Raw genomic sequence first — 22,394 nt, 5'->3', positions numbered from 1 at the left:
CAGCAAATGAGTCCCGTCCCGTCATAATAAAAGTCCCGGTATTCGCAAGGCGGGTATTTGTTTAACAATCGCTCCAGCAGCTTTGCTCAGGTCCATAACACTCGGTCCTGCTCTGCTTTAGACTACAGTAACGTTAATAACCGCATGCATGAACATGATTTCTGCCCGAGTCCTATTTTTCACCAGCTGTGATGAGAAGACCACATCTCCCAAGATGCTGCGCTCACACTTTGCGTCATCAAACTACGCATTTGTTTTGCATAGGCGCCCTCCAGTGGACAAAAGCTGCATAGTGCACCTTTAAATAAACTGAGCAAACAGCTAGAATCATTTTTTTGAATGCTGTCTAGAGGTGGGAATATGACCAAAATCTAATATCACGGCATGAGTAATATTGTCACGAGAGAAGAAATGATTAAAAAACATATGATAATGTCAGTTTGTCATCCAGTAAATTAAAAAATTAAAGGTACTTTAGCTTGTTGGATAACTTTCATTTACATTTGAGTTCAAAACAAAAGACTCAAATTTAAAAGCTGATATTAAACGGGTTGTTTTGAATTTAAATTATGATTGGATGGGGCACATTTGAACATTATCTTTGTACATAATCTTGCCCCCCATACAGTGGATAAAAATATAAATAATTATGCCCCCCCCCACACACACTTTTAATGAATCTTTTTGTTTTAACATGTTTCTTTTATGTTTGCATTGAAATGTAAAGAAAGTTAATTTGATTTAACAAATGTAATTGTAAAAAAAAAAAAAAAGTTCCATGTGCACTGCCATTCAGAAGTGTTTGATTTATAAGACTTATGCTCACCAAGGCTGCGTTTATTTTATAAAAAATACCAAAAGAAACAGTAATATTGTAAAATATTTAGTGCTGGGCAACGATTAAAATGTTTAATCGTGATTAATCGCATGAGTTTTCTGTGATTAATCGTGATTAATTGCAGTACGCGCAAAATTTAATAATGAATACAAAAGTAGTGTATTGCATACTTTTATTTTAAAAGTGTTGCTATATGAACAAAAGTGCAATATCATATGGTTTGCAAACACTTTAAACAAATAAGGTGCTTTTTACAGCAGTTAAAAGTTAGTAACAGTTACAATATTTCTTGTAAATATCAACTTAAACCTTAATTTAATCAAATTAAATATAAAACCAAAACTATTGGCCACTGTCTGGGCATTAATGTTTAATTTTGGTTTGGTTTGGTATTTAAAAAAAACAGGTTGTGTCTAGAGCCTTAATCATAACATATCAGTTTGGTACACGCTGGGCAGTCACAAATGTCACAATTTGATTTGATATTGATTAACTTCGGGCCTATAAAGTAGAGTACATAGCAAATTGTATGTATTGTACAATGCGTGGGGGGGATTTTTTGGTGGTATACATGTATTGATTCTGAAGTATATTAGTGTTCTATCAGCCACTTTTTTATTATTAGCCACTATAGCGCTGTTACCAATCAAATTAAATAATTGAAACTGCAAAAAATACAGCTGTAATAAATAATGTTATAAGATTGATGTTCTGAATAAAAACACGCAATCATACAAAACCGCCAGTAGGGGGCAGCAAGTCATCGTCTTAATGAGTGAGTCATCGGGTGACTTTCAAATGATTCATTGACAACGCTAAATTATTCAGTAACAACCCCGCGCTGAGTGTTGCATTCCTTTGGAAGTATTTTCAGCGAAATCATGGGTGAAATAGAACAAACAAAGTTGTTTGGGTCTAAAAACTTAATATTAATTAGACTACTTGTTTATTGAACTACACCATTCATGCTACACAATTCATGATTGTAAAGTCGACTTGTGTTATTAACAATATCAAAAATCATACATAACAAAAACTACAAAAAACTCAGTTTTACCCCAGTATGTTTCTTATGTGAGTTTATATTGCTGCTCAATTGTTTTGATTTCTCCACGAATGTCCCTTACAAACAGACAGGCAGAACGAGCCTTAATGCGACTTTGTTACCAGAGGCAGAGATACACTCAATCGCTGTTTACATTGAATATAATAAAAACAACAAACAAATCTGAATCATTCTACCATTTCTGGATATTTATTTTATTTAATATTATAATTTTAATCATTTTATTTAATAAAATAATATTGTATTTGTCCCAGACAAAGAATGTCAAGCCCTTGTCTTACAAACAGCCCTGCAGGCTATTCTCCCGTAACCAATGGTTTGTCTGTATTCAGAGGCGGTGAGCAACAGGCTTTCAATATAATAATAAACAACTACGTTAATGCGCTATAAAGTAATTGTCTGCATTAATTAATTAATGCGCTAACGTGATAATAACACATTATCGCGGAAATATTATTAAAATATTTCCGCTATAGAAATATTCCAGCCCTAGAAATATTATTAAAATGTAAAATAACTGTTTTCTATTTGTATATATTTTAAAATATAATTTATTCCTGCTGAATTTTCAGCATAATTTCTCCAGTCTTAAGTCACATGATCCTTCAGAAATCATTCTAACATGATGATTTGCTGCTCAAGAAACTTTTATGATAATTGTCAATGTAAAAAAACAAACAGTTGTGTACGTTCTTTGATGTATTGAACCCCCCCAAAATAAATAAATAAATAAATACATAAATAAAAAGTTCTTACAGACCCAAAACTTTTGAATTGTAGTACAATGTTACAAAAGTATGGAGCTAGAAAAATGACAAAATTATAAGAATTGTAGAATCTTATAATAGAATTGTATAAATCTGAATTATTGACAAGTGAAATCTATTTAATCAAAATTTGATTTGATATCAATTAACTTCGGCCTATCAGGTAGAGTGCATATCAAATTGTAAGTACTGTACAGTGTATTGGGGGGATTTTTGGTATAAATATATTGATTTTGAAGCAATATTCTCATCAGTGTTCTATCAGCTTTTACAGAGGCCTACTTAAATCTGCGTATTTTTGATATTTACCCCTAGGGCGTTATTACATTTTATAAAGGCCATTTTTTTTTAATCTTATTAAATGTATGCATCATCTTTCATGTTAAATTCTTACATTTGATTAGTAAATGCAGTTATAATAGTAAGACACTAGGGCTGTTACCAATCAAATTCATTAATTTAAACTGCAAAAATAAAACAGCAATAAATAATGTTATGAGATTGATGTTCTAAATGTTTGAATATACAAATAAAAAAATGCAATGATACTTTTAAACATGAAACTAAACCGCCAATAGGTGGCTGCAAGTGATCGTCTTAATGAATGAGTCATTGGGTGCTTCTCAATATCCCTCCTCGCTTCCTCGCTCCTCCGTCCTCCATCCTATGACCCGGAAACCGATGGAGCTCAGCCATCTTGTAGGTGATCTCAATTCTCTAATTGCACCACGAGGATGGAGGAGTGAGGAGGCTTTCTGAGGAGTCGTGAGCGAGAATACACAGGTATATCCTTTACAGAAGTGTTTTATCGACTAAACGTGACGCAAGCATTAATTCTCCTCCCCCTTCATATCGTGCCACAGTTTATTAATCATTAATATTATGTTTACATGTACAAGACACAAATGTTTGTCAAATAACAACACCTGACAGTTGCAGAATTATATCAAAGCACAAGAAAATGAAAGAAACAAATAGAAACTAATATCGTACAACGAAAAGCAGTTAATAACTGGAATTCATTGTTAATAATAACTGGTAATATTGATTAAAATATGGACAAATGTGGTATTTTGTGGAGGCCGAAGCTTACAATATAAATAGTTATCTCTAATGTTCAAGAATCCCAGCGGTGTCATCATTAATTGACGGCGCTTTAAAGTGGCGTTAAAGGGTGCGAGGATATATCATTTCACTTGATTCAATTCCTCTGTCCTCGTGTCTTTTCCTCGCGCCTTTCCCTCGCGTCCTGGAGGGGTGGAGCTAAGGAGTGAGGAAAGGAAGCTAGGAATGCACAAATAAGAATTGGGAAGCACCCATTGACTCGTTCCTTCAAATTATTAATTCAAAACGCTGAATCATTCAGTACAAAACACCACACTGAGTGTTGTTCCTTTGGAACTATTTTCGTCGGTGAAATTGTGGTTGAAATAGAACAAAAAAAGTTGTTTGAGTCTAAAATGTAAGTACCTAATAATGAATTATGCTACACAATTCACGATTGCAATGTATTTGCAATCGTGATAATGTTCAGCAAAACAGCTCTTGTTTTGATTTCTCCACGAATGTCTCTCACAAAGAGACAGGCAGCGCCAGCCTCAACGCGACTTTCTTACCAGAGATACACTCCATTGTCAAGCGCTGTTTACATTAAATATAATAATAAATAAAAAATCTGAATCATTCTCGCGTTTCTGGTTATTTTAATGTTTTATTTGTCCGGTCGGGAAAGAAAAACTTCATTTGTCCCAGACAAAGATAATGTCGAGCCCTTACAGACAGCCCTGTGATTTCTCTCGTGCTGTAAAGCGGAGGTGATTGGTTCATGTCGTGAGCGCTGCCTTTTGCTTGAACTAAGGGCTAAAGTGATCTGTGAATGTCACGCGCATAGACTGTTAAAAAATAGGCCACGCCAGATTTAGAGCATTTCCCATTATTATTGTTAACATCTTTACCCCCCACCCCCGAAAGAAAACTCATCGGATCTACATTCATTCACTCCTTCAAGTTAACTGTATTAGTGGACTAAAGTAGGGAATAGTGAGGGTTTAGGGGGTGATTTTGGATTCAATCCTGGAGAACGACAGATGAATGCTTAGATTTTCTTCACTAATCAGCGATTTGTAAATCACGCACAAAAAAATTAGGAATCCAGCCAAAATCTCTTTTTCCGTGCATTAATCTAAAATAAACAAAAAAGTATAAAAGGGTATGATGTATAGTATGATGATGACCTCTGGCCTACTTTCTGTAAGATCTGAATTTCTGCTGTTTGAATTTTAGAATATTGAATTTGATGATCTGAATTTCTTTTTCATCTGAAATCTTGAATCTGTATTTTCAAAAACTGAATATTTGCAGTCTATTAATTCAGAACAAAATATTTGCTGTTTGAAAATACATGTCTATACAATTTCGACATAACATTTCAGATGTGTTCAATTTCAAATGTTTTATATTCAACATTTAAAAATTCAAATTCAGTTTTATGTAAAATGCAACATAATATTAAATTTTGTTAGATTTCACTTGTCAATAATTCAGATTTATACAATTCAAATTCAGATAATTTTGTCATATTTCTAGCTCCATACCAAAAGCTTTCTATTTTAGATAAATGCTGATCGTTTGAACTTTCTGTTTATCAAAGAATCCTGGGAAAAAAATTACAACTGTTTTCAACATTTATAATAATCATAAATGTTTCTTGAGCACCAAATTAGCATATTAGAATGATTTCTGAAAGTTCATGTTACACTGAAGACTGGAGTAATGATGCTGAATACCAGCTTTGATCACAGGAATAAATTACATTTTCATAATATTTCACAATATTACTTTTTTTTTGTTTGTTTGATTTTTAATCAAATAAATGCAGCCCTGGTGAGCATAAGAGACTACTAAAAACATCGAAAATCTTACAGATCAAAAACTTTTGAATGGCTGTATAAAGCAATCCATGCAATTACTTTCAGCCCATGGACCTCAGTCAATTTATTTAATTTTTGACCCTTCATAGTAAAATGTTTAGTCACCTCTCCTTAAAGGGTTAGTTCTCCCCAAAATGAACATTCTCTCATCATTTACTCACCCTCAAGTTGTTCCAAACCTGTATGAGTTTCTTTCTTCTGCTGAACACAAAATAAGATATTTTAAAAGCAGAATAGAGCAACCATTGACTACCATAATATTTTTTCCCTACTATGGTATTCAATGGTTGCTCTATCTGCTTTGTTACAAACATGCTTCAGAATATCTTATTTTGTGTTCAGCAGCACAAAAAAACTCATACAGGTTTGGAACAACTTGAGGGTGAGTAAATTATGACATTATTTAAATTTTTTAAAGAACTATCCCTTTAAGGACTGTTTTGAGTTCAAAAGATGGCCTGTATTGACAAAATAATTTTGATTTATCAGTCAGTTTTTCTAAAGGCCTGTTCACATCAAGAACAGCAAATAGAATGATAAAGACAGTTCTAAAAATCATATATAATATAATATATAAATATAAAAGAATAGTCCACACCACATCTATAATTATAACGGCACATATAAATTATATCGTTGTTGAACACTATAGGGCTAGGTATCGATTCAGATGTTCCAATTGGATTCAATTTCGATTCTCGATTTGAGTCAATGAATATAGATTTAATACAAATACTAGAGGTATTTATAAAAAAGAAGAGTTAACATGAGTTTGCAAGTGGGTAATTAAAAGAAATGAAGAGCCACAGACATGTATATTAAACTCTTTTTATATAAGGTACACTCGGGTACATTTAAACAGAACCCATCTCTATTTTAAATGCATTTTTGATGCAACTTTATTCTAAAAAGGTATCTGAGAAGTATTTTATACAATTTTGTTTTCATGGATATTTTGATATATTTATTCTAAAACATATAAAGGATATTGGATGATTTTCAGCAATTTTCAGCACAAGACAAGCTTTTCTCGTGATTTTGCCACCTGTCATGTGTGCATTTACTTTATTTACACGAGAAGCATGTTCATTCCTGGACACAAGTAGTTGCCATGGTAACGGACAACAATACCTTAATGTGCTGACTTATGTGGACTAACTTTTAGTTGAGGAAATCTGTTTATAAAATAAGCTATTAGGTTTGAATTACTGGTCCTGCTCTGTCTATTGACTCGAATAGATCAAGAATACTTGATTTGAATACATAGACTGTAAAAAAATATGGACGTAGTGACATCACCCATAGGATTCTAAGGAGCAGTTTTGTAACTTCAGTAGAGATGAGCTGGCTTGTGCCATCTTTGCAGGGTGTCACCCCTGGATAACAGAAAATGGGCAAAGAGGCGGGACGTGGGTGGAGCTGAGGTGACGTGATGACTAACAGACAGCAGATAAATGGCTATTCACCTGTCACTCAAAGTGGCCAAGCCTTTAATTATGCAGAACTTTAAGACGTTATATATTGTAAATGTTGTAAAAAAATTCACTCCCTTCACAGTTGTTATGAAGGTCAAAATTAGCCGTATAGACCAAAACCACAATTTGTACCACGCTGTAAATATGTTTTTTTTTTCTGCTTTAAAGTTGGGCATTTTAGAGGGGTACATGCACTTTTACAAGCTGATTGTTTGGAAGTGTGTGTTGGCAGTGCCTCTATACAACCATCCTATAATGATAAAAATCCATTGAGTGTTTTTAAAAAAAATCTAATATGTTTTCACCTGTCTCAAATCGAGCCGTTCGACCATGTGACTTCACGCGGTCAGACACCCCTCCCACGATTGTTGATTGACAAGCAACGTTTCAACAAGTGGTGGAAATTTTGATTTTTTAAGAGAGTCGTTCATTTTCAGTTCGTTCACCAAAATGATTCGTTCAGATTCGTTCATTGATTCGTTCAGTAATTTTTAAAAAAAATATTACATAAATATGACCGCAGGTGATGAAAAAGAGTGTTTTATGTGTAATGTCTTAAGTCAACGAACGTATTTACTTACAAAAAAACTGATTTGGCTTTATTAAAATGTGCATAATCTACTCATTAAATGAAATAAGTCTAAATAAGTGGTTCAGATGACCAAAGCATGTTTTCTTGCATGATTAACATTTAATTGTTTGGTCAGACATTTAGACATTCATATATCTGGGATTATGGTAAACATGAGGTTTGTCTATAACTGTGCTTTGCATCCGCTTTCTGCTGATTGCTGAACGAGATTGACGCGCATGCTAAATGACGAGGTAGCCCAGTTCTCTCTCTCGTTCAGGGCTGGTTCATTTCGTTCACGAACGAGAAGTACCAGTTCGTTCACGAGTGAGATCTCTCTCTCGTTCAGACTCAAAACAGCAACTCGGTCAGTGAAGTTCTTTCAGTAGCTCAGTCAGAATGCTATTTACTGACGTGACACACGAGATCTTTTAAACCAGGCCACTGTCACATTTTTTATTTGTTTTACAGTTTTTAGAGAAGTGCATGACATGACTCAAACGTAATGAAGAAAACGGTTCAAACATAAAATAAAACACAAACACGCTTTACTTTACTTTGTAGTAATCATTTAACCATCAACCTGCATTATTACACTGTTTTCATTACAGTGGTAAAGTGTACATTTCTTTCTTTGCTGCAAATATGCCACCTACACGAGCCGAGCTGTTCGCTATCAGTATCCTTCAACAACTGGTTCATTCACGAACGAACGACATGTAGCCTACCAATTCGTTCACGAACGACATTTCTCGTTCAGAGTCAGACTCAAAGCCTCTCGGTCAGTAAAGGGCGTATTCGTTCACTGAATTCAACAAATCACATGCTCCGTCACATCTCAAACATCTCCGTCACATCTCAAACATCAAACATCATTCTTTGACAGAATGAAATAGTCGACAGAGCTGCGCATGCACTCGCTGCTGATAGCGCCACGCTGCGGTGGAGGGAGGAATTTCAGTGAACGAGAAACACGAGTCAATAGACTACGTGAACGAGAACGATTCGTTTACCTAAAAGATTCGTTCAAAAAGAACGATTCGTTATCGAACGTAACATTACTAGTTTCAACTCAGACCTGCCCTGAGCGAGCTCATGATAGTCCGCCATTGATACACTGGAGCAGAATGGCGTCTAAGCGATTGTAGTGTAGTTTGAAACGCACGCACCCTTGAAGATGAATGCAGCTAAAGTTCACAGGGTAAGTTCAATTACGGCATGCTTTCTATGTATGACGTTCTCAATATAATTCATAATCCTACATTTATAATGAACAGCGCATTATGGTTATTGTGTTATTACAAACTGTGTACGCTGGTTTTAAAATGAACGTAGATGTGGTAACACTAAGCTTAATTATGTAGATGGTTTATAATGGTGTCTGTTACTGTCAAAAAAATCATGTAACAGTTATTACAATGCCTAGATAACGTTACGCATCACTGACAAACCGACATTAACAGAAAAAAATACGTTTTATTGGCATTAGGTGTAAGATCAATCTGTCAATGAACTAACATATACATAAGTAAACACGTAGCATTTGCGCTAACATTACCCTGCCAGTACATAAGGACAGATCAAAGTGACATTACATTAACCAACCAGTCAGAAATGTCCTGTTTAGCCTTAAATGTCGAATTTCGTTGGAGCTGTCGTCTTGTCCCGGGTCCGACTCGGGTTTAAGATTGACACAGTTGCCTCAGACACTCGCGTCTTTCGCCTCTACTGTTGTCATGGGCAACAACTCCATGCCGCCCGACTGAACAGAGGGGCGGGTTCATTTATGATGCCTTTAACATCGAGCTCAATGAGATTCTGCTCCCTCTGGGAGCCTGTCCCTAGCAGCCAGTTGATGAATTGCAGTTTAAGTCACTTCCGATTTGGCTTCAAGTGAAACTAAGGGGGGTTGCCGCTTGTTTGAATATGTCTTAAGTAGCTAACGTACATGCTTGAGTGAACGCTTAAGTTTGATCCTAGTGCAAGGCATGCATTTGCTAGTGTGATCTTTTTTTTAGCAGTTGTGTGCTCTGCTGTGGGGGGTTTTGCAACGTCTGGGTGGTGTCTCATCAAATGGTTTGGCAGATATGTTTTATTACTACAGCATTTCACCTCAGCATTACAAACGTCGACAACGGAACGGAAGCCACCATTTAAAGAGTTACTTCAGCGATTAGCTTCAGCGATGGCTTTTTATCAGTAGAAACCCTGGAGTATATTCGAATGATCGTGCTCCCCCTCTCATATACCCCTAAGACGAGAGATTTATGCATTTTATTTCTGGAAAAATTACTCCGGTGACGCAAATATTGTCGATTTGTGTCATCGGTAAAATGTTTAGCCAGAGGCTAAAGACTACATCCAGCAGAGGGAGCCATTTCCGCATGTTTTCAACTCGCACATGGGGGATGGGGTCGCACTCACAGCTCAGCTCGGCCCAGGCATACATGGAAACGGTTTAACTGAACTAATTTTATGAAGATTAACGCGGTGGTGGTTAAGTAAAAGTGATTCAGTAGTGGTGGCTTTGGGAGTGACCCCTTTAAGCACTGAATGAATGAATGAATGAATGAATGAATGACGGGCTGAGCTCCTTTGTAACGTCGCACAAGGCAAATGGGTGACATCTAGTGGAGAAAACTAGTGATTAGATTTACATCAATCTTGTGTTCAATGTTAGCGGAAATATGATTTGTGGCCTTTAAGAATCGATTTAGAATCGACCACATTTTAAAAAACGATTAATCGGAAAAAATGTTTTTGCCCAGCCCTACTGAACAAAAACCCACCCATCACTGCTTCGCCTCCAAAAATTCACAAACACTTTACCACCCACTTTTAGCTGCCAGCATGCTAGGCCGGCACACTAGCTAGGACGCTAAACACTGCATTCTCTAGCGTCAGTTGCCAGTGTTCCTCTTGAAATCTGAGTGATATTTACCTGCACAGCTCTTACTTGCTGGCCTCCGTTACAAACACAATGCAAGAATTGATGTCTATTTATCATAGCAGAAGTGAAGGAAAATAATGCTTCATGCAAAAATAAAGTGAAGATGATAAAAAAATTACAAGGAAGCACAAAAAATGAACATACAGTACACAAGAATAAATACAAGAAATTATCATACAGTACACAAGAATAAATACAAGCAAGCGTTGGTTGTTAGCTCCAGACAAACAATGACAATCAAAACTGTCTTTAACTATGGCTAACATTACAACAACAGCATTTCTTGGTTCTGTGATACCACAAAACCAATGTTACTCATGTATGGAGCAGAAACAACACAACCTCAGAGTCCGTTACCAGGCTTTACCTCGTTGGTTTCTTTAGTGCTGGAAAGCTTTTCTAGTGTTTAACGCGGGTCCTAAAGCTCTTGTCTACTTATAACCCTTTTTTTGTATAGTCTCTCATCTCTCATTCAACTGTTTTTCTTTAAATCTCCCTCTTGCTCATTCTCTCTTATCCACCATCATACTTCTCCCAATGCTGATTGGCTACATATTTTTTGTGGTGCTCAGTCCGACAACTTTTTAATAGTGTTTTTGAAAAATCGCTTACTGCACCTTTAACACATATATTAAGTTTTGAAACTGTGTATAATAGTAATACTATATATTAGGGCCGGGACTCGATTAAAAAAATTAATCTAATTAATTAGAGGCTTTGTAATTAATTAATCGAAATTAATCGCATTTTAATTGCATATAAATATTTGACCTGGAACAATGAGAAGTAATTTTTCACATGGATTTTTAGCATACCATTGAATAATGACTGAATACATAAGCGTAATCAACAAAATATTGTTTATTTGTTTCAGTCCAGCAGACCAGTGCAATGTTTGCCATTAAGTGTAGCAAAAGCATATTTGTGAAATTTGAGGCTCGATGTGCTGCGGTGATACGCTAATTCCTTGTTGTATAGCAGGGGTGTCCAATCCTGCTCCTGGAGGGCCACTGTCCTACAGAGTGTAGCTCTAACCCCAATTAAACACACCTGTACCAGCTAATTAAGGTCTTATTAGGCATACTAGAAACTTAAGCAGTGTGTTGAGGCAAGCTGGAGCTAAACTCTGCAGGACAGTGGTCCTCCAGGACCGACTTTGGACACCCCTGTTGTATAGCTTGCACACAACCATACTCTTGTCGACGCTTCCATCCTTTCGTTTTTTAAAACAAAATTTCCCATCCACGGGGCCAAGCAATGCGGTCTCATCAGCTTCTTCGTTCATGTTCACACTGGTTTGTTGTTGTCGTGACTCGTCGTGAGCGCTAGTTGGTGTTCCAGTATAATCGGTCCGTCGAAACTCATTAATTGAAAAACGTTCTGCGGTGCAAAAATAAGTGTGGTTAAAATTGTTATTTATTTTAATATTTTAAAGTCCCGTAGTTAATTAATCTTAATTAACGCGTTAAAGTCCCGGCCCTACTATATATATATTAGGGATGTCAAAATTCTCAATATAATATTGAACCGTTCGGTACGGGATTCACGGTTCATTACGTGCTTGTGAATTGTTTTGTTTCGGTTTAGCATTGAATTAATTATTTCTATTTCTCTTTAAAATATTTCTCTCCGTTTATTTCGGCTCTGTTTGAGTGTGCCTGTAAGTCTACGTATTCAATCATATGCACTAAAGTTAGAGGGTGATTAGCCACGTTTTAAAGCCTTGCCGGTTAAACATTTCATTCGCGTTTTACATGCGCTGAGCGTGCACGCCTGTCAAACACACTAGTTACTGGTTACCGGAAGTAGTCTTACTGCGCTAATACTGTCAAATACACACAAGGTTAACATAAACACAGTCGGTTATGTCTAAAGTGAAAATAAAATCGCCTGTGTCTATATGAGATTTGAGCACGTCTTGTATTCACAGCAGCGCAGCCTAATGATTGTGAACACTTGGTCTTAAAGGGACCGTTCACCTCTAAAATGATGTTAATAAACCAACTAAAAACAAAAATCAATCAATCAACTTTATTTATATAGTGCTTTTACAATCACGATTGTGTCAAAGCAGCTTCACAGTGTCAAACAGGATAATATTGCAACAAAATTAGATTTGGCTGTACAGTCGTACTGGAGAAATCGCTCACTGCTTTTGAATAAATAGAGTAGCTTTCAATCAATGTATATTTAAATTTCATACTTACAATAAATGCTGCTGTAGGCTACATCTCTGAGCTGCCGCTGTAAATATATATATATATATAATACAATACACCCGGAATGTGTTACAAGGGTTCTTTTTAAGTAAAGTTAAGTTTAAGTAATGTTTTTCAAGTCTATATGAAAAAAAAGAAAGAGTATTACAATAAAAACATTTTCTTCTTAACCTCTTTCTGTTCCTATCGCCTAAGAATAGAATAGCAAAAAAACGAACCGATATATATAATATTAGGGCTGTCAATCGATTAAATCGTGATTAATCACAATTTAATCGCACATTTGTATCAGTTCTAAATGTACCTTAAATTAATGTTTCACGTTTTTAATACTCTAATCAACATGGGTATGGACAAATATGCATGCCTTATGCAAATGTATGTTTATTATTAGTGAAACCATACTCAGAGCATGAAGACTAGACATGTATCAAAGGTCACAGATGTTTTTCAAAGAACTAGTTCATGTCTCTTAAGCCTAAGCTTAAAAAATCTGAATAAGCAGTGATTTCTCTCATTTTAAGAATATAAATAAAGGGAGTTTTTACACTGGCAGTTTAATTCAGAACAGGGCACCGTTCTAATAAACATGCGGACCTGTGAGTGTACCAGTACCACACCATGCCTGGAGGAGGTCCATATTCCACAAGTAGGAATATAGTGTGCCTCTTTAAGAGATGCACGTTCCCTATTGAACTGCCGGTATTTTGTGTGTGTGTGCGTGTCGAACTGTGCAGCGAATCACGTGAACAGTGTGAGGAACACGGACTCGGGATCGCTCTTGTTCAGAAAACTTAACTGCGTATTCGTTTCAGCCGAATTGTAATGTATTTAGTTCAATAAAACACATGTACTATAAGTGGTGATGGTGTTAATGCTTTACCTCTGATATGAGCAAGAGTGAGCTTGCAGTGCATCGCGCTCGGACTGCAGAGAATGTGCTTAGTGAAAAAACGCACTTTTCTTTTGACCTGGAGTCTAATAAAACTTAAGCAGAAAATATGTTAGCCTATGTAGACGACAACTGCACTTGTTTCAGAGTAATGTTATTGTATTCTTTGTCTATGGCTGATCTCAATTTATCCAACTATGGGCCATGAATCAAACATAAAATGCACGCTGAGTTAATAAAATTAGTGCTGTTAAAATTAATTTGCGTTAACGCGTTAATATATATATATATATATATATATATATAGTGAGCAAAATAAGTATTTGAACACCCTGCTATTTTGCAAGTTCTCCCACTTAGAAATCATGGAAATTGTCATCGTAGGTGCATGTCCACTGTGAGACATAATCTAAATAAAAAAATCCAGAAATCACAATATATAATTTTTTAACTATTTATTTGTATGATACAGCTGTGTATTTGAACACCTGTCTTATCAGCTATATACATTATATATAAATTTTCCTCAATCAAAACCATTTTTTTGGAAATTAAAATAGCTCATGTGAGATTATTGTGGAAGTAGCCTAATGACGTGTCTTCTGCTGTGCAAATGAGCTGCATGTGTCTAAGCCCTGTGAAAGCGCTCGGTGAGAGATGATCGTATTAGCATAATGAGCCAGTGATGAGTTTATAGACAATTACATTTTTGCTTTGTTTAAATAGCCATTTATTTAAATAACAAATATGCATGTTATTGACAGGCAATATGCTTTGTTATGCTTTTTTAACACATTGTGTTGTACTTCATCAGAAAAAAGATGCGTTGCCTGGAGTGGGAAAAGGTGTGCTGAAAGATGGAACAAGCGCAGCCCCCAAATTAGGGGGAAAGACTCGAAAAGGGAAAATCTGTCAAGCTAATATGGAACAATCTGACCCAAACAAAATAGGTACTGACCCAGCTCGTAGTTAAATGGTAGTTCATCGATAGGGCATCTTGTCATTTATTCACACACCCATATGTCCATATCTATCTTCTGTACTAAAAGATTTTTTTATTTTATTTTTTAACTAAAAGCCTTTTTTTCTAAAGGCTCATTTTAAACAGTTAAAGAGTTCTCTGGATCTGGTGGTAGAACTTTTAGCATAGATTAACATAGATCATTGACTCTGATTAGACTGTTAGCATCTCGCTCAAAAATGACCAAAGACTTTCAATATTTTTCCTTTTTAAAACTTGATTCTTCTATAGTTACATCATGTACTACGACATAGGAAAATGTAAAGTTGCGATTTTCTAGACCGATATGGCTAAGAACTTTTCTCTCATTCCTGCGTTATAATCCAGGAACTTTGCTGCCGTACCTTGCAATTATATTACGCAGCGCCTGAAAATAGAACTCATCACGCTCTCTGTGTAAGGAGGTTGTCACATTTGCAATGTTGATGAAAGTTAGCCTATTTTCAGATGCCACGTAATATCATTGCGCTGTTGTACCCATGGCACCGCAGCAAAGGCCAAATGGATTTGAAAGCGGTAAAACTGTTTAACTTTAGGGGAATTGGAAAATGAGCCTATTTAAAAAAAAAGTTGAGTGTTCTTTTAAAGTGATGGGTCATAGTGACCCTGGCTGTTAAGTGACAAAAGAGACTGAAAAAATAATGAAAAGGCACCAGAACATTGAGGTGAACTCTCCCTTTTCTGTTCAGCCCGATTTGTGATTTGGATCAACTAGATCATTGACAAGAACCAGCTCAAAAACAATCAATGCTCTGATCAAGTTGAACTCTGCTGCTTAAGATTTGGAAATCAGTGCACAACTACTGTGCACTGCAACAAAAATGCAACTAGTTTTATATATATATATATATATATATATATATATATATATATATATATATATATATATATATATATATATATATATATATATATATTTATATATTTATTTATTTATTTTTATAAAGCTTAACAGCTGTGGTCACTATAAACTTATGTAGAAAATAACCGTGTAAAAGATTCCACCACAATATAAAAACATACAGGTTTGAAATGAAGAGTGAGTAAGAAATTACTGAACTAAAATGTTGGAGTGATTTAGTTCTTTTTTTGTCATATTTAAGACAATTGCATTGTTTTTCAGTTGCCACTTTCAGAGTATTTCTAATGGATAATTCTGAATTGTCACCAGTGTTTATGACAGAATCACAGAGCAGTCCATGCAGAAGTCCTCAGGTTGACAGAGATTCGGGCTCTTTCAGCAGCCCGGGCTGGCCTAGTAAGGAATCAGACTCCCAGGAGGAGGCCTCTCCACGGCTGAGACGAGGGCGCAGACGGACTGATGAAGCGTTGCTCCGAGACTGGAGCTTCGCTACTCCACCTACTCCTCCCCCTCTCAATCCCCCCTCTACACCACCCCCTACCCAACCACCCCCTGTACCAGTCCGCCGGCCGCGCGGCAGGCCTCGAATCAATCCTCTGCCTGAGGAGGTGGCTGCGGACAAGGACAGGCCCACTGAGGGTGGAGACACCTCTTCAATAAAGAAAAGGAAACGCTGCAAGAATCGTAAATATCAGAACGGGGAATACATCACAGAGAAGGATAAGGTGGCAGATGGAGAGGAGGAGAAGCGGGGCGTGGAAGATGGTAAGGCTACTATTGAGTAAAGATGTCGCAACATTTTGCTGAGAACGTCATTTTGATATTTAGTCCATGGGCTGCTGTTAAGGCTAGCATAATTAACATGTTAAATACATTTCCAATTGGGAAGCAATATCTAGCATAATTCAAACTTCCAAAAAAACCTTTTAGTTACAAATGTTAACTGTGAAGATGTTAGTAAATTTCAAACACTGGAAATGGGATTGGTGTGGCTGTTACTAAAATACGAGTATCCAATGTCTAAATGTAGGTGCTACCAAAGGTCTGAAGGTCAAACTGACTGTGAATTACAAATTTACCTGTCCTCCTCAGAAAAAGAAATAGTCCTGTTTGAATCAGGCCTAGTTAGGCATGTCTTGGTTATTTAGAAGAAGTTTAATTTTGAAAATAAATTTAAATCAATTTATTTAAAGTCACCATAAAATCAAAACGGACAATTCTTGATTATTTTATGAAATACTGGAATGTTTGTTATGAATGATTTATCCTTAAACATTATTTTAAAAATGTTTTATTTAAATAAATGTGTCCTCATAATATTTAATAAAAATACCTTCCCCTCCCCATTGCATCTCTGCTCTGATGATGCGTTCACTGGTGCAAGGGTGGGACAATAACCTATGCCCTCCAGAAACCTGTCACTCACATGAGATCGCAGCGATAGCAAATGACAATGATCCAATCAATTCCCAATGGACAAAATCAAGTCCTGCCCTACCTTTTTTTTCTCATCCGAGAAGCAGGTTCACTCGGATGCATGTCACAATATGGATGAAAAGATGACTTCCATTTCATGTCAAACTAAATGGAGTTATCCATCTTTATGCCTTATCTATACAGCAATGATGTAATAAAAAGTCTGATGCTGAAATGTCAGTCTATGCCATTGCAGATGAGAAGGTGGGTGTGTACCCTTGTCTCAGTGCCACGCTGACCAGCGACGTGCCCAGTCCAGACATCAGCCCTAGGCGGACCCTATTCACACGCTCGGGCTCAGCAAGACCTCAAGAGACTCCTCCCGCCACACATCCTAATGACAAACCCTCAGGGAAGAGGAAGTTCAAAAGTAAACACTTATGTGACACAGACACCGAGCAGAAAAAGGTTAGCTGAAGCATCTTATTAAACATGCCAGCATTTTTAAACTTGAGCATTTAAACTGAAGATTGTGATATAAAGGGACGTTTTCATTGCAAAGGTATATACCTAGTCTTATGCTGCCCCCTAGTGGCATTTTGAGTCACTAAAGCAATTTCCTACAACAGCTGTTTTTATTGGGACCATGTAACGGTTGCCCTCCCCTCATCCCTCATGCATGACTCTTTGTCTTTATGCCTTTGTTTCAGCTCAAGACTAAGAAAAGCAGCTTGGGCAAACGCACAGGGCCCCTCATGCCAGATGAGGACGGTCCAGTCGCTAAGAAAACTCTTTCTTATGCTTCTCCCAAGCAGTCAAACTCACCATTGTCTGGTAAAAAAGGAATAGCTGGGAAATCAGGAATCCCTGAATCTACTCCAAGCCGTCCAGTGCCTCCAGAAGTCCGTCGATTGATTGTGAATAAGAATGCAGGAGAGACGCTGTTACAGAGAGCTGCTAGATTAGGTTACCAGGTAAAGCAACCCTTTTGGTTGTTATCTGACATTGTAATGTTAATTATAAATAATATCATATTTATAGTAAATCTAAAGAAAAGTTCTTTCAATTTAAAAAGTTCATCCAGTGTGATTCAATTCACTATATCAAATTCATAATAATGAAATTTGATTAATTTCCAAACTTTTTGGTCAGCCCGGACCCCTTAACCTAAAACATTTTTATTTTAGTCAAATATTTAGTTAGTAATAGTTTTATTTTGATAGTTTTCATTTTTTAAATATTTTGATTTTGAACTAATGAAAAGCTAATAATTAATGACATCAACTCCTTGCAGGTCCCTCACAAACCACAGTTTGGCAAACCCTTATGTAAAAATAAACTTTAAAAATAGGAATGCTGGATCAATTGCTCATTATTTATATAAATGTTTATTTTCAGGATGTGGTTATATATTGCTTGGAAAAGGATGTGCGAGAGGTGAACCGCCGTGACAACGCAGGTTACACAGCACTGCATGAGGCCTGTGCACGTGGCTGGACGCACATTGTACAGGTTTTGCTGAAGCACGGCGCAGATGTTAACTGCAGCGCACAGGATGGAACGCGGTGAGCAGCAGGTTACAGTCGGGATATGATAGGATACAGACAGAATACTTTAAATATTAAGTAAAAGTACTTACTCCCACTGAAAAGCACAGAATAAACATCTGTGGGCTACTCGGGCTATGTTAGATTTGGGAAATGTATTTTTAAAATCGGACTATAGAAATTTAAGAATATATTTGTCCACCCACAGCTACAATGTGTCCAACAAACCAGTTACCATGCTGTATGAAACTATTCTTTAAGAGATTTGCAGTGTCTAAACCCATCTGCTGTAACAATAAGCAACATTTTTGATAGGGAATTTCAGTATACTCTATAATGATTAATTCTTTAAACTTTTTAGCCCAATTCATGATGCTGTAGCAGCTGATAATCTGGCGGCAGTCTGGATGCTGTTAAATCATGGAGCGGATCCCACACTGGCAACCTACTCTGGTCAGACCGCAGTTAAACTAGCCCAGAGTCCCGGAATGAAAACTTTCCTCAAAGGTAAGGGCTTCATTTGCAAAATAGTTTTGTAAAATGATCACTAAAATCAACCTGGGATTTTGTTTAGGTTTAAACTGTCCTCATGTTTGTTTATCCTCAGAGTACTTCACTGATTTAGAGGGTCGAACAGACCAAGATCCTAGTCTACAGTGGGATTTCTACAGTAGTTCTGTATTTGGTAAGAAATATATTTTAAATACACTAACGTTCAAAGGTTTAGTGTTAGTATGTGTTAAAAAAAGAGTACTTTTATTCAGCAGACTTTTGCTATTGCAAATCATTTATTTTCTTTTGAACATTCTGTTTATCAAAGAACCTAAAAAAAAAGGTATCATGGTTTCCTGATAATCAAATTGTCTGGCTTGATTTGAGAATAGAAGCAAGAAAATCTCACCTATTTTGTTCAATGTCCAACAGTATGTTTTTTTGAATAGTGACCTATAAATAATGCAGAATATTAAATATTTCTTATTCATATTACATCATACCATTTCTTGAAGAAAAAAAAATCCTGTAATTTTAGTGTTTAAATAAAACTTTGGATCCCAGATTTTAATACGGTCTTAGACCTCATTGTATTTCATTTTTTAATCATCTTTCCTCCAAATGTCTCAATGATGGTGGCGCAACAAGTAAGCACAATCGATTTTCCAAGCTTCCCCTAATTCAAGCTGGAAGTTATCCAAGCTTTCAGTGACATAGCTTCCCACTAGAGGGTAGCAGAAACACTATAAACTCACTGTGACTAGAGGTTGACTTTAGTCTATATTTGTATAAACTTGTACAGAGACCGAACAGGAACCTTGCTGGGACTTCCTGTTGTCTCAGCCTGAGGAAGAAGGTGGGGACATCTTGAGCGAGCCGGTGAAGGAGAGAGACGCTGATACTGACTGTCTTCTGTTTGAGTTTTCCTCTGAGCCCCTCCTACCTTGCTACCATGTCCAAGTATCACTAACACAGGGGTGAGTGGAAGCAGCGGAGTGACACTTTTTAAAACATGATCATGACAACACCTAATCAATTTGTTTCCCCTCGATAGTTTCTGTAACTGGTTCTTGATGGCAGACGTGCTGAAACGGCTAAAGATGTCGGCACGCATTTTCCGGGCTCGGTACCCTCATTTCGAGGTGGTCAGCATTGCTCAGGCCGAGCTGTGGAAGCAGATCACCATCAGTCAAACGTGCACCGCTCCGGACGTGCTCCAGCCGGGCGACGATGAAGACGGAGAGGAGGCGGTGGAGCTGGTGCGCTGCGTGCCAGAGTTACAGGAACTGCTAGGCTCCACCATACAGATCCTTCAAGAAGATGAGGACGACAATTCAGGGGTCAACGCCAGACCCTGCAGTCGATAGCGACTCCTGCCGTACATCTCCTGCTCTGCAGCCCTAGGATCTGAACAGGGAGCAGCGAGGTGCCGTCCGCAGTCGTGCAAGGTCCATTGCAGCCGATGGCCTGTTACCAGTACCAGCACTTTGTATGTTCAGAATCAGCCAGAAAGGTCCTATTTCCTCACAGACACTTTTCTCACAAACGCCCTGAGCAATGAAAGGGGCCCTAAGGAGTGACTTTTCCATGCCCTCACCCCAGAGAGAAAGGCTGGGAACAGACTCCACTGGGAAGCAACTTTCAGGTTCCTTCTGTAGGGTTTTGTTTTTTCAGTATTCACTAATTCAGTTTTTCTTTTTTTTCTTTTTATTAAATAAACCTATATGTATAAGTAAATATATATGTATATCTTGACATCAGGGTGAACGCAACTGGTTGTAACTTATCATTAACATGTTTTTATGTTTGCTCATTATTGACTGTCCTTTAGAAGGAGTGGTAATCCAAGTCTTTTTTTATCTTGGTAAACTAAATGTGTGTAGCTAAGAGGCTTATGTCAAGCTAACAGCGGCAGGAATGCCTTTGGGCCAGATGGTTCCTGTGTAAACCATCATGCCTCTCTCTGCTCCCAGAAGCCCCCTAACCTACAGCATATGTTCCTCACCCCGGCCCTTCTTACCTCAGCACCACTGCAGCTCTGCCAGGATCATTACACCTTCTTTCTTTATTTTGTATCATAGACACGGGATTGTGTTCCTGTGACATCCGACATCGCTTTGATGAGCAGTTGGGATATCCACTGATTATTTTAAGATAACAGCCGATATCAACATTGACAGTTAAGTGGTGAACGAAACAACAACAAAAAACGAGCCTGTGGAGTGTTTTTTTTAAAAAGGTTTTTCTAGAGCCGTTTTTCTAGATTCCGTCTCGAACTGCTTTCCAGTGCTTCTGGAAGGGGTCCTCTCCAATGTTTTCCTGGTGTACCAGATTCCAGCGTGCTTTGTGGCACGTGGTGTGTTTTATTTACACTGATTGTTGTTTGTGCTTAATTTAATAGTCATTAATATATTTGACCTTTTTTGTGTGTATCAGACAAATGATATATGAAAATTGCTTTGTATGGTTGGTGCTTTATTTGACTATGTACAAATAATGATCCCTTTATCCTGAGGTTGTTTTGTTTTCCCACACTGCGAACAGTATTTTAACAGGCTAAAGTACAGTTTTATTGTACTGGTGCTAAGCTAGATTTTGTGTTGACAATCAATGAAGTTTTGTTTGAACTGAAACCAATAAATATTTAAATGAAGAGACAGAGATGTAAAGATAGAGTTTAGTTTCACTACTTATGGAAATACAGCGAGACATGAAGAAAGTACTTGGTTTTGATTGAAGAAGGCATATTGCTTCAGTGATCTCTGTTCAAAGAGGAGAGCTGTTTATTTGATTCTTTTTTTAAAGAAATCAACCAGAATAAAGCATGATTGTCAAGTCTTGCTTGTGATCTGCTGTGTGTTTGTAACACTGGATGAATTGGATTTCCCACACTTACACATAGCAAAGTTCAGTAATTGAATGTATTATTAATAAAACATCACAAATGAAGTTCAGCTTTTTACAGTTGCTAAGTCCAATTCTATATTAAGGCAATATGTCATATAGATTTAACCCACACGCTACATAAATAGTCTACAACCAAAATGCAACAAAGAGACTAAAGTCATTTGTCATGTGCTGGTGAAAAGCACTGCCCACATGGGGGCACTAGAAACTAACATTACTTTGTGCTGTGATCTGAGAGGGGAATCAAAGTGCACTTTTTAGGCTGAAGAAGATTTATTTATTTGATTTTGCTGAATTAAATCGTTTAAATTACTACATGTATATGAAAGATGTTTATACATTTTAACACGATATACAGTACCTTTTTGTGGACCTTTTTTTAAATAATGGGTGCATTAAATTGATCAAAACTGATAGTAAAGACATTTATAATGCTATAAA

The 22,394-nt window shown here is 36.8% G+C and overlaps 1 protein-coding gene across 4 annotated transcripts in view; it reads left to right on the top strand.

The window, feature by feature from the left end:
• Window positions 1–21,886, top strand: part of bcorl1 (BCL6 corepressor-like 1) — a 33,350-nt gene extending 11,464 nt beyond the window's left edge. For all 4 annotated transcript variants that reach the window (XM_067457341.1, XM_067457343.1, XM_067457340.1 and 1 more), the window contains exons 4-12: window positions 14,523–14,658; window positions 15,901–16,356; window positions 17,264–17,475; window positions 17,718–17,981; window positions 18,406–18,572; window positions 18,916–19,061; window positions 19,162–19,239; window positions 19,849–20,023; window positions 20,101–21,886. In XM_067457341.1, the coding sequence (XP_067313442.1) occupies window positions 14,523–14,658; window positions 15,901–16,356; window positions 17,264–17,475; window positions 17,718–17,981; window positions 18,406–18,572; window positions 18,916–19,061; window positions 19,162–19,239; window positions 19,849–20,023; window positions 20,101–20,413 (1,947 nt within the window). In that variant the 3' untranslated portion in view covers window positions 20,414–21,886. The remainder of the gene's footprint in view (window positions 1–14,522; window positions 14,659–15,900; window positions 16,357–17,263; window positions 17,476–17,717; window positions 17,982–18,405; window positions 18,573–18,915; window positions 19,062–19,161; window positions 19,240–19,848; window positions 20,024–20,100) is intronic.
• Window positions 21,887–22,394: the final 508 nt, after the last annotated feature.

Source organism: Pseudorasbora parva, chromosome 11 (genome assembly GCF_024679245.1).
Source record: "Pseudorasbora parva isolate DD20220531a chromosome 11, ASM2467924v1, whole genome shotgun sequence".
Lineage (NCBI taxonomy): Eukaryota > Metazoa > Chordata > Actinopteri > Cypriniformes > Gobionidae > Pseudorasbora > Pseudorasbora parva.
This window is presented reverse-complemented; position numbering and strand designations above follow the sequence as displayed.